Source organism: Diplodia seriata (assembly GCF_021436955.1).
Source record: "Diplodia seriata strain FDS-637 chromosome Unknown scaffold_4, whole genome shotgun sequence".
In the NCBI taxonomy this organism is placed as follows: domain Eukaryota; kingdom Fungi; phylum Ascomycota; class Dothideomycetes; order Botryosphaeriales; family Botryosphaeriaceae; genus Diplodia; species Diplodia seriata.
Genome location: NW_027117311.1, coordinates 1,003,903 through 1,019,801, shown reverse-complemented (window position 1 = coordinate 1,019,801; position 15,899 = coordinate 1,003,903). Strand labels below are relative to the sequence as shown.

At 55.7% G+C, this 15,899-nt stretch overlaps 3 protein-coding genes across 3 annotated transcripts; 1 reads left to right on the top strand and 2 right to left on the bottom strand.

Annotated features, from left to right (window-relative positions):
* Positions 1–4,601: 4,601 nt before the first annotated feature.
* SLS55_004163 (uncharacterized protein) lies at positions 4,602–6,116 on the top strand (the record flags this gene model as incomplete). The annotated part of the gene is made up of 2 exons (XM_066775622.1): positions 4,602–4,689; positions 4,744–6,116. 2 exons carry the CDS (start codon positions 4,602–4,604, stop codon positions 6,114–6,116), a joined length of 1,461 nt encoding a protein of 486 aa, XP_066633503.1.
* A 3,682-nt stretch (positions 6,117–9,798) lies between these two features.
* LYS21 (homocitrate synthase lys21) lies at positions 9,799–11,556 on the bottom strand (the record flags this gene model as incomplete). The annotated part of the gene is made up of 6 exons (XM_066775621.1): positions 9,799–10,493; positions 10,546–10,807; positions 10,855–11,001; positions 11,066–11,332; positions 11,398–11,414; positions 11,475–11,556. 6 exons carry the CDS (start codon positions 11,554–11,556, stop codon positions 9,799–9,801), a joined length of 1,470 nt encoding a protein of 489 aa, XP_066633502.1.
* A 2,141-nt stretch (positions 11,557–13,697) lies between these two features.
* Positions 13,698–15,773, bottom strand: ATE1 (Arginyl-tRNA--protein transferase 1; the record flags this gene model as incomplete). Its single annotated transcript, XM_066775620.1, has 5 exons — positions 13,698–13,823; positions 13,874–14,744; positions 14,800–14,890; positions 14,977–15,039; positions 15,722–15,773. The coding sequence occupies 5 exons, from the start codon at positions 15,771–15,773 to the stop codon at positions 13,698–13,700; spliced, it is 1,203 nt and encodes a 400-aa protein (XP_066633501.1).
* Positions 15,774–15,899: the final 126 nt, after the last annotated feature.

Below are 15,899 nucleotides of genomic sequence, written 5' to 3'. Positions count from 1 at the left end.
ACTTGTAAAACTTGAACTGCGTTGGACCCATGCTCGTGTAAGTAGACGGGGTACCGGTAGATACATACCAAGCCTCATAACACTACACGAGGCAATCCCTAGCAAGTGGAGAAACCGCATCACATGAGAACGTTAGAAATGCGGATTAAATTGGATAACGTGGGTTGTGGCTGATGCGGGTGATTAGGCAATTATTCCAAACGCAGATATGTCGGGTAGAGTAACAAAGGTGCGGAAAAAGATGTAATTTCTAAACTCCTACGTACGCATCCAGTCATCGGACTCAACTACCCATTAGGCCATCTTTTCCGCATTCATAGCCTGGAAAGTGTACTTCGAAGGGTCGAATTTAATGATGTTGGGATCTTGAGATTACTCGGCTGCCTTTTCATACCTCCAGAAGATCACAAGAAACCATTCCTCACGCTACTTTCCAAGCTGCGTTTATCTATATGCATGTATATTGCCACATCTCCTGCTCAGGCAGCTACACGGGTCGAATTGGAAATATGCTCCGCTTAAGATGTCAACTGGCCTATTACGCCGGTAAGGAATCACTTTCCAGCAATGGTACCGACCGCTTGGACTCAGCCAAAGATACTTCCAACGGCCAACTAACAACGTAGACAATCCGTCTAAACATTAGGAGCGTCCATCCAATTTCCCTCGCTCCCTTTCCCCGCGTTTCGGGAAGCCACCATTAGAGAAGAAGATCGCCATGCTGCAGCTAGCTTGATTTCCCCGCAAATTTTTTTGCTTTTCATCATCCCAGCCATTGATCCACCATCGATAGCGCCCTTCATATCTATCTCACCAACAAATGTTTGTTATACATCTTCAGAAACCAGTCTTGGCCCAAAACGAGAGAGGTTGGCAGGCCGTTTCAGCTTCATCAACGGCTACTAGTCTCACGAAACCCTCCTTCGTCAGCGGTATCCTTGTTTCCAGCCGCTGGTGCCCCGCCGATCAGCCACTTCTTTAGCGTGTTTGCATGCAATTGACGACCCTGGTTACTTGGCTAAAGCCAGAACATCCTTCTGGATTGAGGGGAGGAGAAAAAGAAATAATGACGTTCGGCTATCAAGCGCCTCATACAATTAGCTTTGGCGCGCCCTCCAATCGGAACACTGGCACTCATGTACCTCCCGACCCGCCGCTCTCTTGGGTGATCCCGTTTCTCCCGGCGGTCGTTGCCAGCTTGGACCCCACAAATATACATGTGATAAAGTTATCACGCCCGAGATTGGTATATCATGAACAGGAGTCTTGTGGAGTATTTGGTCTTTAGTCTCCCTGCCAAGGTTCGTCTTGCTCCTGATGTCCCCGTACCCAGCAACCCGCACACGGCTCGTGGAGAGTCTCGTCCAAGGGCGATCTGTACATCATCTCTCTCTACATGCTTTCATCAATACGATACAGAATTTACACCTTCCAAAATCCCTTCGTCCCTCGCACACCGATCTATACACATGACTATACAACAGTTGAACTGCACTAGGCCTTGGCATTAACCACAGTGTTCAAGAGCTTGCCGAACACACCCCTCACCCTCTCAGGGTGCTCCTGAGCAGCTGTCATTATAACCGCAGCGCTGAGGGCGAACGCAATGTGTTCTCTCCATTGATTCTGCGTTATGTCTACGTTAGCTGTGTACAGAAATGTTCGCGAGGGAAACATTGGACAATTGCATGGCACTCATCACCGAGCTTGGGTGTACTCACCACCTTCAAATACCTCCTCGGAAACCACACCGCTGCCGCCCTCGGAAGCACGAAGAACAAAATCTCCGTACGCCTCTGTACCTTCTCGAAAAGTACGCTCCAACCGCAGAGCAGACAACCAGTCAGGACGCATAACCCGCCGTCCCACATCTGAGGCGTGATCGTTTTGGAGGCAAAAATGCGGGGGCCTAAGCGTGTGCGAGCAAGGCAAACCCCATAATAGAATAGTGCGACGAAAGCACCGAGGAAGGCGGATGATCTGCTTCCATCGAGTAAGGCGCGCGTAAAGCTATCGACCAGGAACCTTGTCGAGTTGCCACCTTTCCGTACTCGTCTGATTAGGACAAGAAGTTGCAGAGGAATATACATGCGGGCGGCAAAAAGCCAAGCCCTGACGAAACGGCTCCACGCATGCTTCTCGCAGCTCGGCCCGCAGCCCATGTGTACCATCTCGCATGGCACGGGAATGGTCTTTGCCGGATCGCCCCACTCCTCTGGCCATCCGTAGTCGCGGCACATGCTACCAAGCAGAGGCTCTATCCCAGTGTTTCTTCCGTAGACAAACTTGCCATACCGTGCATGGCGCAAGGCAACAACGAGGCGGGGATCCACTTGTGCGGCAGAAGAGATCCAGTCATTGTAAGCCTGCGGAAGCCTGTATGGAGTGTAGAACCACGCGTGCATTATCACGGCTGACGAAAGTGCGAAGAGCGACGGAGTTGAGGTCCTAGCAATAAGTCGGCCGGCGCGTGACTTGCTCTTTAGAAGCAGTGGGGCTATGAGAACGTCTAGAGAGCGGATCGTCGCAAAAAGGGTCAGGTCCATCGTTCGACCAGCTAAGGGCTCCGAGGACATCCACACAGACGATGCACCCATCGCTTTTGGAGACAGCGGGGGAACCGAAGATGCGACTTTCGCCACGGCGGCGCGTGAACGAGCATCATTTGCTGTGGACGGGGTGTAGTTTTCCGATGTGGTGGGAACGGATAAGGTTTCAGTCGAGGGATGGTAGGTCAGAGGCTGACTACTCTTGGTGTTCAAGACCTCGAAACTGATGCTGGCGGCAAAAAGAGCCGCCGTGAACTTGACGAGCAACTCGACGAACGCGAAATTGACGTTGAAATGGCGGCGTTGGAGCCATGTAGAAAGAATTTGTGCGACAATGCGCAGTGGAACCTGGAAGTTGATAGAGCCGCCGACCAGGATAGCGCAGAATGATGGGAAGTGGTTCCAGGCTGCTGATTGTTTCAGGGCCCGCCATGCCTAATGGTGGTATCACGCGTTAGCTTCTCGAGGTGTGACCGAGGGACACTGTCGAAATTGAAGGAGGGACTGGTAAGCGGAACGGCAAGCGAAGTAAGTTGTGGTTCGACCTTGGACGCTAATCGAGATAGACAAAGTCTAATGCAGCCCGGAAAGAGCAACAAGTGGGTTCACTTGCCTTGGCCAGAGAAGCGCTTGCAGTTGTTTTGCGGCGGAGCAGCGCGACCGCAATGGTGAACAGGCGCGGGCCAGCAACAGATGCATATGCCAGAAGATAGGCCTTTGCGATGCTGTACGGCCCAGGTTCAACAGAGGGAGCGACGTAGGTAGTGGGGCGGTACTCACGGAGCGGCAATCTTATGGCCAGAGCGCCTCGGGCGGGTGATCAGGCTGTTCCCCGCCATTCCTGATGCGGCAGGCTGCGATGCGGGGATGGGAAGTGGTGGCCAGGGCGAGCAGGCAGAAAGTGTGCTCGTCACTCTATCCTGACAGGTGCAGGTACGCGGGCTGCCCTGGCAGGGAGAGCGTCTCAAACAGCCGAGGCTCGGCCAGCGGGTAGCCCCTCGTGGTGATTTCCGTTTCACAGCAAGGGTTGCTGGAGCCGACAGGGCTGACGACTGCGCAGTGAGGATGCGTGACCGCGGACGACATGAGGTCAGCTGGAGGCGGAGGGCGGAGAGCGGGCGAGCCCGGGCCCTCTGGGGTCTCTGGGGCCTCGGCCGCCGCCCAGTCAGGTGCGGCCAGTCGACGAGGTGCCCCGCGGGGAGCGGAGGGCTGGATGAAGCGAGATTGACCGGTGCAAGATCGGCAGCACCGAGGCGTGGAGGGCGAAACGGCGGGTCTTGCTCCTGAGGGCTGCATGCGGCGCAATGGCGGCGGATTGAGCAGCGTTGGGCGAGTGGTTCCTGGCGGCGGGGCGGAGGCTGTCTGGAGCGGGAGCTGGAGCTGGAGCTGTGGGGCGCGGGTGGTGACGGGCAGCTCAGCAGCGCAGAGTCGCGAGCACGACGACGTAGGTGCGAATAGGCCGGGCCCGGCGCTTGGCCTGCATGCGCAGGGAGCCGCTCTTTTGCTGGAGCTGTGGACGGATGAAGGCGCACGGATGCTTAGTGGCCTGCTGCAGGCAATTTGCATGTGATCGGCCTCCATCGCACGCTTGCAGGCGCGCCTCTCCGTTGGGGATGACATGGCTGCATTGATGAAGACCATGCGCGCCTCTTCTTCTCCCACGACCGCTGCGTCCCCGCCCTGCCGTCCAGCCTGCCCCGTCTGCCCGTCCCCGCCGCCGTTGTCGCGCCTAGGGCCCAAAGCTTAGCACACGACACGACCTGGACACCCGGCCCATGCGCGCAGTCCCTCCTCCGCCTTCACGAACACCCTAGCTTCCACCGACCGCCAGATACAAGCCCACGCTCCGCGCCCCTCGCGAACGCCTCACCTGCGCGCCCGCTGCCCCTGCGGCCCCGTCACTGCGCCCTCGCAGACGTCACTCCCGACCCCGCCGCGTGTCCAGACCATGCTCCCGCGTCTCCGTCTGCCCACCTCAACCACGGCGCGCTGCTAGCCTGCTCCCCGCCCCCGCATCGTCCCCCATCCAAGAAGCGCGCCTCTCCCGGACCCATGTTGGCCGTAGAACGTCCGGCGTCAGCCAGTCATTTCGGAATGAGCTCGCACCACCTGCCGGGGAAGGACGAAAACCCGTTCGGATGTGCGTGTCGTCTGATCTGTGCCTGCTGCCTGAGCTGACCCCATCCCCGAGCAGACACCTTCACCACCGAAGACATCGACCATGCCGCGGCCGAGGAGAACGTCACCGCTGCCGGCCCGCCCCTGCTGAGCGATTTCCAGAACACCCAGCTGCAGAACTTCTTCGACCAGGGGCCCTTCAACGCCTTCACAAACAACTTCAACTTCACCGAGGCCGACCTCCACGGTCCCAATGACCCCCCGCAACCCTTCAACTTCGACTTCTATGCCGGTCCTCCTCCTACCTTCCACGGCACCGTCAACGATGCCACCCATGCCAACTCTATATACGGTGGCCTGGAGCGGCCCATGGACGCCGAGTACGTGGTGCCATCCCACAACGATGCGCGAGGAGGAGCGTCGGATGAAGTCATTGGGGCAGCGAATGCCCTCCTCTCCGGCACGCAGCCTCAGGGTGATCCCACGTATGCTGAGAAGGATTGGGGCAACTTCATGGGCCTGCCGAGCCCTCCGGCATCCGCGGCTTTCACCTCTGGATCGGACCAACGCAACTTGACTGCACCCGCAGCCGCCGACAATGACACCAAGCCCCCAGTCCTCAATTTCTTTGATCCACACAACTTTGCGGCTCTAGGGCCGTCTTCCTCTGGTCCTTCCCGGAGACGACCCACTCCCAACTTTGGTTCTGATACGAGCTTCCAAGGGACAGGTTTCATGGCCCCTTCGAAAACCGATACCGAACAAAACGTTTGGGGCCGGCTTATCACAGATTTGACAGTGCTGCATCCGTTAGAAAGCGGTCCGAATACTCGCCCGCCTTCCCAACCGAGCAGCCCCACGCTACAAAAGCGACCTTCGCTTGGCTTCGCACCGTACGGCCAAGGCGCTCCCCAAGTGAAACAGCAACCCAGCAGCCCAAAACGCCCTCGCTTTCCTCTGGACATCATTCCAATTGAACCTACACCCGCTGCGTCTGATGACGAGTCTGCATCCGATGGTGACATCAGTCCTGGTGGTAGAGCCGTCAAACGCCGTCGCACTATCAACGAGAACGGCGTCCCGGTCCGCCCCAGGTTGAGCGACGTTGCACCACCCTCAGCTTCTTCGCAGCGGTCATCCTCATTCAGCGTCACGACACGCCCGAGAAAGCAGCGGGATTCCACTGTCGACACTCCAGCGAAGAAGCGAGCCGCTGCTAAACAGGCTCGGGAGAATCTGACGGAGGAGCAGAAGCGCAGCAATCACATTTTGAGCGAACAGAAGCGGCGCAACCTCATCAAGCAAGGCTTTGACGAAATGAATGAGCTTGTCCCCGGTCTGAAGGCCGGTGGCTTCAGCAAGAGCAGTACTCTGATGGAAGGTGCAAAGTTTCTCGAGGACCTCATAGTTGGCAACCAAATCCTGCGACAAGCGCTTGGTGAGGTTTGAGATGGATATTGGTGCAATGATGGCGGCCAGCACGAGGTCATACACGCTTGTCTTCGAGCCTGCCCCAACGGAAGAATCAAGCATTCATCCACGGATACACACTACGCTGTAACGGATACCAAGCAAGCCATCGACTGGCCTGGATCAACATGGGCAGTCCTCCAGAAGGAGCGAGTCGCCCCTGCCGATAACTCACAAGTTCCGTTGCCTCTGTAACGACTACACGGAAGCTGCTATCAGTGGGGTGCATCAGCCTGGCCCCGCTCCATGCTGATAAGGTTCTCATCGGATGAAAGATCTCAAAGATGTACCGTATTTCAGCAAAAAAGCTTCTGGAAAATGACGATAGCGACCCCCTGGCCGTTCTTGGCCTGGATTCGAGACCGGCGCAGATCACCCGAGACGTACGTAGCAGGGATTGAACACATTGGCTGGCGGTCAATTTCTTGAGTATATGCGTTCACGTTTATTGGGATGAAGGTTGCAAAGCGTCGGGTTGAGCATCCCCACTTCAGATGTCTGGGAGGAGCGGTAATAGCAGGGCAAAGTAAGGCGTCCTGCATTCGATTCTCTTTGTTGATAATTCACTTCACTCCTTGATAGTCAGGAGTCAAAATCGAGCGACCGCTGGAACGGACCATGATAGGATAATAATCAGCTCAGACGAGGCCATTATCGTCATCAACCCTGAACAAATAGAGAAACCCACACGTATACTTGAGATGATGAACCCATGGGTGACTTGCAGTCAAAGAGGGCCTCAACAGGATTCGAGGGTTCGGACATGCGGTGGCGTGACATCATATGATAAACTACCTAGTAATCAACCAGATCCTTTGGCCTCGCTGCACGTCGAAAGAGCTGCTGGACGCAATAAGAAAAGGCAAGGGGCTATCGCCCCCAAGCCGCTCCAACGCGCGGCTCGCCCTCTAGCTCATATCGAGGGCTCTGCAAACGTCGAAACCCGAGCTGCGGAACTCGCTCGCATCGCCCCAACCAAAACCCAAAGGCAAAAGCAAGAACCAAATTTAGACGGCGAGGCGCTCGGCCGTGGCGGGGATGAACCAAGAACGCCACGGACGCGCCCGCGCCGGTGAAAAGCGGGTGCGCTGTACGTAGAGATGGTGGATGGGCTTGCCAGAAGGAACTAGGCTCCCCTATGAAGCGATCCGGTAGCCCGCTGCTGAATGGGAGCGGCGTTTGACTTTCTGCTTGGAGAGGCATTTACCGACGGGACAATCGGTAGGGCGCTAACGGAACCATTTGGAGGGCAGAATGCTCGATTAGTGTTGGGAGTAAGCTGTTTCAGCTTTCCCGTCGGGCGTTCAGGAAGGGCCGAAGATAATGCACGGCTGATGATGGTGCGCACCATCGCATCTTGTGGCTGGCGTTGATATGTAAGTGCAGTGTTCCCGATGCTCTTGGCCGGGATCCAGCTGACAGCATTCGTTCGGCGTTTGTTTCCGCGGAGCGAATCTGTGGACGCGTGCGCTAGGCGGGAATCGCCGAGTGCGATGGTACATGTTTGCGCAGTCGCTTCGGCTGCAGGCCACCGTGTTGCAGGCGAGGGGAGGTTGATGCATTCGCCTTTCCAGTTTAGACCAGAGCCTTTTCGTCTAAGCTGCCGAGTTCGGCAGGCCGGATTCGCGGGCGGGAGATCGGCGGATCGTCGGCAGGCTGTCCCGCACGTCAAACCACAGCCACTGCTCGACCCTTTTCTTTCCTCACTTTTCTTTTCCTCTCACCTAAGTGCATATGATAACAAGCAACTTCGCCTTACCGCCCGATGCCACGGCTAACTAATCTTGATAGCTTGGTCATGTCTGACAAACATTCCAACACTAGAGCATTTACTTGGAGACATCTGCCGGCTAAGAACAACTGCGTGTCCACGCATGATTCCCGAAGACCGATGCAGTTCATCAACTTTCGAGCATTCTCCCGTTCCTTTCCATCAACACACACCTGAAGACCCCAGTCTCGGTAACATTGTCACCTCCGAGGAGTCTTTCCTCTTTCTTCGCTGGAGCCGGAACAATACTGAGAAGTCTGCATGGATGGTATCCAGATCCTGCCTGGTCACGGCAGTTGGGAATCGATACTCCCAAGCTTCGCAGTACCCCCAAATCACTCGAGCAAGTTGACTTTGCGTCACTACTGGAGGATGACCCCAACGACTTCCCCGGCTTCGCGCCGGACCTGTGGCAGTTCATCGAAGCGACTAAATGACCGATGCCGTGGACGGACTCCTTGCGGAGTTCAACGGGCACAAACAACGCAGCACCGTCTTCCTAGACACGTATCAACATTACGAGAAGGGCATGCAAGATTTCCTGTTACTCAGGCCCACCACCATGGACAGCAGGTTGCTAGACGACATCGTCCAGATAAACTACGTGATGAACTACTCCGAACACTGCCATTGTTGCCTAAATCATGCCGGAGAATTGCTGGAGCGGAAACGCGCTGTCCGCCGCGAGAAGCATAGCTTAGTCAAAACCTTGGCCTTGTGAAGGCCGGGAGGGAACTCATATATGCGATGAACAACTACGACAAGCGATTACGAAAGCATCAGTGAAGACGACCATGCTTTCAGCAATAGCGGCGACGGCGACAGCGACGACAATAACAAAAGTTAAGTGCGACGGCTTTTTGTTAAAAGGAGACCGGCAGCGTTGATTACTACGTAAACAGTGGTAACTATAGCGATGACGACAGTAATGGAGACTATGTAACATTCATGTATGTTGGTTAGTTTCGTGATACTAAGGTTTGGGTGGAGGGGGTCATTGGTTCTGTAGTCGAAATGCAACAGAACTAGCTGAATGCAAGCAATGCCCAATTCATATCCAAGGGCCACTGATACTGCACTTGTGCCCCGCTTGACCATGAATATAGAATCCCGTATTCTCTCAAAAGCCTTGTTTCATGACTAAGGCCAGACTTGAAAGAGCAGACTCATTGACTCGATGCATTCTGCTAGCCGCCAAAAAAAAAAAAAAAAAACCTTGGCATAAATTCATCTTGTATCCAGATCTGAGGCTCTCCCAGCCAAGCGTCCCCACCTACTGTTGGGAATTGGTGTGTTGGGACTTTGCGACCTTCTGAGCGATGTTGCTGGTGGCAATCCGCTTGGTAATTGTAGGTATACAAGTATGACAACTTCGTTAGTGGAGACGAGATATCGTGACTGTGTATCTCACGAAACCTCCAAAGACGTGTTGGGCCATAGCTGCGGCTCCAATCATCTGCAGAGCCAACTCCGCCAATCAAATACCGCCATTGAGACGTACTGGTGTACTGAGTGTTGTCATGGAATGCATTCGCTTTTTCTTGTGCCCTATCCTGCGAGGGCACGTAATCGCAGCCATCCATCGATGTGGTGGTATGCGCCTGGGAGATATGTACAGAAAAGGCTCCAGGTATACAACCAAAAAAAAAAAAAAAGAACTCCGGTAGTCGCCCGTGTAAAAATACTGATATATCCCAGGAGCCTCGTTCCAACACTCGCGTCTCTACCTCCGCGGTTGGATTTTGTGCTTTTCTCTCCAAGCGGTCTATCGGCAAGCCATTGAGCCATCGTATGCTTTTCTGTGTTCATTGAGAACCTCGTTTTCCGTTTCCCGTGATCCCGTAATTTGATTTCAAGTGGGACAGGGCCGTCGCCTTAGTGGACTTGCACTTAAGCAACAACCTCAGTCTTGGTCTTCTTGGCAGCGGGGATCTCAGCCTCCGCATCAGCCGTAGCTTCTAGTGCCCTCTTCTCCTTCTCGCCAGCCAGCTCCTTCTCGGCCTGCTCGAACTTGGCCTTCTCCTCTGCGGTCATGTTGGGAAGCAGGGGCTGTTCCTCCTTGGAGTGCAGGTTCAAGTGGAAAGTGCGGATGATTGAGTCCGCGTCGTCGATGGCAATGGGCCTGACGTCAGCCATGGCCTTGATCTTCTGGGTAACAATCTTGACTTGAGCATCGCTCATCTCCAGGCCAAGCTGCTCAACACGGCTCTTGATGGCGTTCCAGCCAGTCAGCCTCGAAGCGAAGTGGACGTAGCGGCTCATGCCGAAGTCCGCAGGGTTGATGATCTCGTAGGTGCTGGGGTTGTTCAGGATAGCCTTGGCGTGGATACCGGCCTTGTGGGTGAAAGCGCAGAAACCGGTGATGTAGTTGTTGAAGGGAACGTTGATCTCAACGGCCTCAGCAACCATATCCTCGATCTCCTTGAGCTTGGCCAGCTTGTACTTTCCGGTGACGTAATCGTGGTCGGCAACAATCATGCGGGCCATGAGACCGCCGAGAGGAGTGATACCGTTGCGCTCACCGATACCAATGACAGAGGTGTCAATGTGGGTGGCACCAGCCTCAAGGGCGCAGTAGGCGTTGGCTACAGGGAACGTCAGTCGAATTGCCCGTGAACGACATGAGGCCAGACTCACCGATAGCGCAGCCAGTGTCATTGTGGAAGTGGGTCTCGATGTCACAGCTGACAACACCACGGAGGGTACGGACGAGGTCGTAGACCTGGCGGGGAGTGGCGCAACCGACTGTGTCGGCAATACCGACACGGTGGACGCCAACCTTGTCGACGGCGCTGTAGATAGAGAGGAGATCGACGAGGTCGGAGCGGAACGAGTCCTCGGAGGAGAAACGGATCTCAAGGCCCTTGGACTTGACGAAGTTGATGACCTCAATGGCGGTCTAAACCTGTCAGATTGCATTCGGCTCGGCGGCATCTCTGCACTCACGTTCTTAATGTAGGTCATGTCCTTGCCGTGAGAGTGCTCCCTCAGGTACGAGGAGGTACCGATAACGACATCGACACCGTCAACACCAGTCTCGACGGCGATTCTTGCGTCGTCCATGTGGCAGCGGACGTGGGTGAGGATCTTGGCCTATTTCTGCGCGTTAGCTTCGGGGCCGATGATGGCGCTTCGCGGGGCTATTCGGCGGTCTAACCTTGAGGCCGAGCTTGCAGATCGCCTCGCAGTCAAGGCGAGACTGCTCCGAGGCAGCGGGCGAGGTCAGCTCGATGTAGTCGACGCCGAACTCGTCGAGGGCCTTGGCGATCTTGATCTTGGTCTCGGTGTCGAAGAAGGCGTTGGCGAACTGCTCGCCTTCCCTCAGGGTACTCTCGATGATCTTGAAGCGCGAGACATTGCTGAGGAAGTCGCCGACGGGCTGGTAGGGATTCGAGGGGCGGGCAGGGTGGGGGTTCTGGGCGGTCTGGTATGAGGGTCAGAATTCCAAGTCAGGGTGCGGACGACGCGCTTGGCGGCGAGAGGGCTTACGGTGATGCCAGTGAAGCCTGGGTGGGCTGCTGAGGGTTAGCTGAAGGCCGGAGTCCCAATGACGGCATTGCACGTACAAGAGCCGTTGTCGCCGTTGGCCTGGCCGTTCACGCCGTTGGAGTGGCCGTTGGCGGCCGGAGCGTCGGGAGTCGGACACATGGTGGAAGTGGAGCGGAGGGGGGAGTGGTTTGCAGGTGGGAGAGGGAGGTTGCGCGGAGCTTATGAAGTTTTTGCTGGGTGACTGTATTTGTCTCGGCAAGCGCTAGGTGCGCACGAAAGTTGACCTGGGCCGATCTCGGCCCAACTGAGACGATGCGGGGACACAATAAGCAGCCCACAATTTGCCGGCGCAGCTTGAGGCCTTCGTCCGCGTTTGTCGGATGCGTCGGGACGGCAATTGTGTCATGCAGAGCCGTGGGATGCTGCTCAATGCTGCGCAAAGCTGCCTTGGAAGAGTTTGCGCCATGCACGTGTGCGCCGTCCGGGCTGGCGCCGACCAACGTCATAACCCCAGAAAGTGGAAAAAAATATTCACGCCCCTGGTCGCTCTCCTCGCCGCTCAGGCTACCAGGCCATGTTGACTCACAGCACCATCGACCGTCCCCGCCCGTTCGCCTTTGGATGACTCCTCTGTGTCACCGACATTTCCGGCAGCTGCAACCCTGGATTTGGTTTCCGTCCGGAGCATATGCCATCTGCCATGACTCCCGATGGCTTCTTTGGACCTGGTGGGCCTCACGCCATGCCCGCTTGCAAGTCGTACGAAGGCTGCTCGTTCAATTGCATCGTGTAGGATGCAGCTCTTAGTATATACATGTCCACAGTCCCATCTCTGCATCAACGTCAATGTGGATTCTGCCACTACCTGTATGCAGTTACCCTCACTGCTGCAATGCTAAGCGATACAGCCGAGCGAATGGTCAATCTGTGGAGAAGCCCGGGGTAGAGCGTCAGATCAATTCCGACCTGCTCCATTGCGCCATCAAACTTTTTCTCTCCAAAGACCCTTACGCTGTTTGAGCTAAACCATATAGTCGCATGCCGCCGACCAACCAACTCGCTGCTTTCAATTGATGCATGGCCAATTCGCCGTATAGACACCTGATCACTGCCCACATTCTCGCATGATGTTCCCCTCATCGCCAGAGCACCAGGTTGGGCGCTATGGCTGGCAAGGCGGGGGCGGCTCATCCCATGAATCGTTCCACCGACCCATATTCAAGTCAGGCACCGAGGCACGTGCTACGCCGCCGCCTCCATTGTTCCTCATTTCGCCCATTCTCGACGTCTCGCCAAGCGTATCTGGATCGTAAGGTTGCTCGTTGTGTCCGGCCTCAATCCTGCTTAACTCCAAAGCCAGTTGAAGCTCCGCGTCGGGTCCACTTTCGAGTGTACCATGCCCCTTGCTCATTCTCAGCGCGTTCTGGAGATTTGCTTCGCCGGCTTCTGCAAGGATGGTAGCCTCACTCTCGGCGCGTGTAGCCCTTGTTCCCGGACCATATACGCTCTGTGTTCCTAGTTTGCTCCTTCTAAGAACCTCTGCAAGGTCGTCTTCGTAGCTGCCATCGAGCTGCGGATCTTCCTCGACGTGGCGTTCGGTTGCTCTGTCAAGTGGCTTGACGTTCTGCGCTGCTTTGGTATTCGCATCGTTGCCGGCAATGAATTGTCCGTTTAAAGAGGGCGAAGAGTGATGACGGCGTGGTGCTGTGCGTTCTCCCCTGAACACGCCCTCATGAGCAAAGTCCATCGCAAGGTGGCTGTGAGTCATGCTCGCTCCAACAAAAAACACATACGGTGGATACCTCTTCAACCTCGGGAGCTTCATTCGTGCTCTTCCGTGAGTCAACAAGGGCGATGTGGTCAACGAGCTATTGCGTTCGAGGTAAATGAGCAATCGCTACACAAGTTTCATAGGCCCCTGTTTCGCATCATAGGAAGGGACGCCTGTTCGTTCGCACTAGTAGCTCTTCCTTCAATTAGATGTGGCGTAGCCGTTGCAGCTGCGCATTGATGCTTGGTAGTCATCACTAACAGGCAATAGACGCAGGTACTCAGGTTGCGCTTTCTTCAAGAGCTCTACTACAAAGACCGGCGTCTAGTCTAGACAGTGACGCGACTAACTTGCGAGATCTTCTCCATCTTCCGAAGCTGGTTACGTAGAGTTGGATTGCTGGGAAGAGTCAGATGGTGATCCACATTGTAGGCCTCCGAGTATGGCCGTGCTCCTCTATCTGATGTTCTATTCTACTGTATCGGTAAGATCACTCTCCCATTGCCGATAGCTCGAAAAGCTTGGCAGCTCATACACTCAGATGCACTATCATCTCTTTCACGACCTCAGGACCAAGGCACGCAGCCATCTCAGCGATGTGGCCTTTAAGTGAACTCTTGTCGGTGATCGTTCCTTTGTCCCATGAAACGAGATCCTGGCGCACATTAACGACAAGTTTGACAGACAGTATGGCATTATGCTTACCTCCATATCCGCTACTATGCCGGCACTAGGAATACCGATCTTGATCTTATCCAGGCTGATCTTTCCCAAGAGTTCATTTATCTTCAGCACACCCGGCACGCCCAGTTCCATGAGGGAGAGACCATTGTCTGCAGCCGCTGCAGCGAGCACCGGAGAATCGAGGTACTTGCCGTCGAAATCATCGTCTGAGCTCACCTCCCGCATAGGAATATCCCCTCCGTCGTCGAGCGCTTTTGGCTGCTTGTTCTGTCTCTGCCGCCATAACGACACATACTTCTTCTCGTCCAATAGCCCACGAAGTTCACCGTTGAGCTCATTCCACTCGTATGACTCTGGATCAAGTACATACTGAGGCTGATAGTCGCCTTTGTACCGCATCTTCTTACAATTGTGGATGTAGTAGCCCATGTAGTAGAACTGGAGGCCTGATTCTTCAGCCAAAGCAGCTTCGCGAAGAGCGCTTATCTTTCCCAAAGAGTATTTTTCGAAGTCCGAGTGGTAAATGAAGTATACACCGCTTACGGCATGCGGGAGAAGATCCAGCACAGCAATGGCGATGAGGCGCCCATCAAGCCTGTAGCATTGATGGAATGAACCCAGGCGCGTTGAGGACCCGTCCGCTGCACGACGTTGGAGTGGCGAGTCGCACAAGAAGCGGCGGAAGCCTCCTCGCGTGACCTCATGAGCTTCTTCATGGTGCACGGCTTGCTGATAGTTTGAAAACAGCTGGAACTTCTCATCGGTGAAGCTGTCAGGCTCCAGCGTTACCTCGAAACGGTGAGCTGGCTCGGGCGGCCTCTTCACCTTCATGTCTTCGGCCTCATGTATGACATCACAGAGGCTGAAGCCATTCCGCTGCTTTGCTTTTTCTCTACAATGCTTTGTCAGCCCTGGACAGCGATGTGGGCTTCTCGGAACCATCTAACTCTTTGGTCTTTGGATGCAGCTTCTTGGCCTCGTTCATGTAGGACTCGCCTAGAACGAACCTGTTCCAACGGTTGACAGCCTGTCGCTGGTCTCTGGTTGGTTTGAATGAGGCGGCCGGGAGGCTGAGGGCCAGTCAACTTAGGGCTTGCCTCGCAACATAGCCGCAGCGCACTAACCGTATTGTGTAATGCGGGCAGCAAGCTCTCCGAACGTCAGGTTTGTAGAGGAGGGTGCCTGATCTACAGTGAAGTCAGATTAGGTGTCACGCATCCATGGCAGCCAGCGAATCCGCGGAGATTTAGGTGTCATCCCACGTGGCAAAAGTGGAACTGGTGTGCCTACCGTCGCCAGCCTCGGTCAATGAGCGCTTGATAGTGCGCAACGTCCAGGCTTTTGCTCCTCACATAGTAGGCTGCGCCTGAAGACAATCAGGTGTCAGCATGACGGATAATCGCACCGCAGGATCCGAAGGGAACAGGCCAATGCGAGAGAGAGACGGGAGATGGCGTGGGAAGATGGTGCAGGGGCACACGGAACCGACAGAGGCCAAACAGTGGCCAGCCGCCGAACGCGTGGAGACAGGACTGGGGCAGAAGCCAAGCACGTGACCCAGTCTCGAATAGATGCAAGGCGGATTAGACGAGGCGGGAAAGAAATTGGAGAGAAAGTGGGCAGAGGTGAGGGGCGCATCTGTCGTGCGGTGACAACGCACGAGAATCGGGGGTTCTCTGACTCGTTTCGTCGCTCTTGCAGTATCCGCACGAGCTTGTCTGATAGCCTGGATTGCTCGTAGTCAGCGGGAGACGCAACGGTTTCCAGCCCGCGTGGACGAAGGGCAGGCCCACGGGGGCCGGGGTGAAACCACATCCAAGCAGAGCTGCACGGGCTGCAACGCTGGTGGATGACTGGATTGCGACGCACCGAGCGGCGTTAGGAACGAGGCGGGTCCAGCGCCCGCGTCCGGGGCCTGCATGGCGGCAGCACAAGCGTGGGAGGCAGTCGGCCGGCAGAGGGCGGTGGCCGGCGGGGAATACGCTGGACCGGAAGCACGCGAGCCTGGGGGAGCGGGCGTGGTTGGCAGAAGGTCCGCGGAACAGCG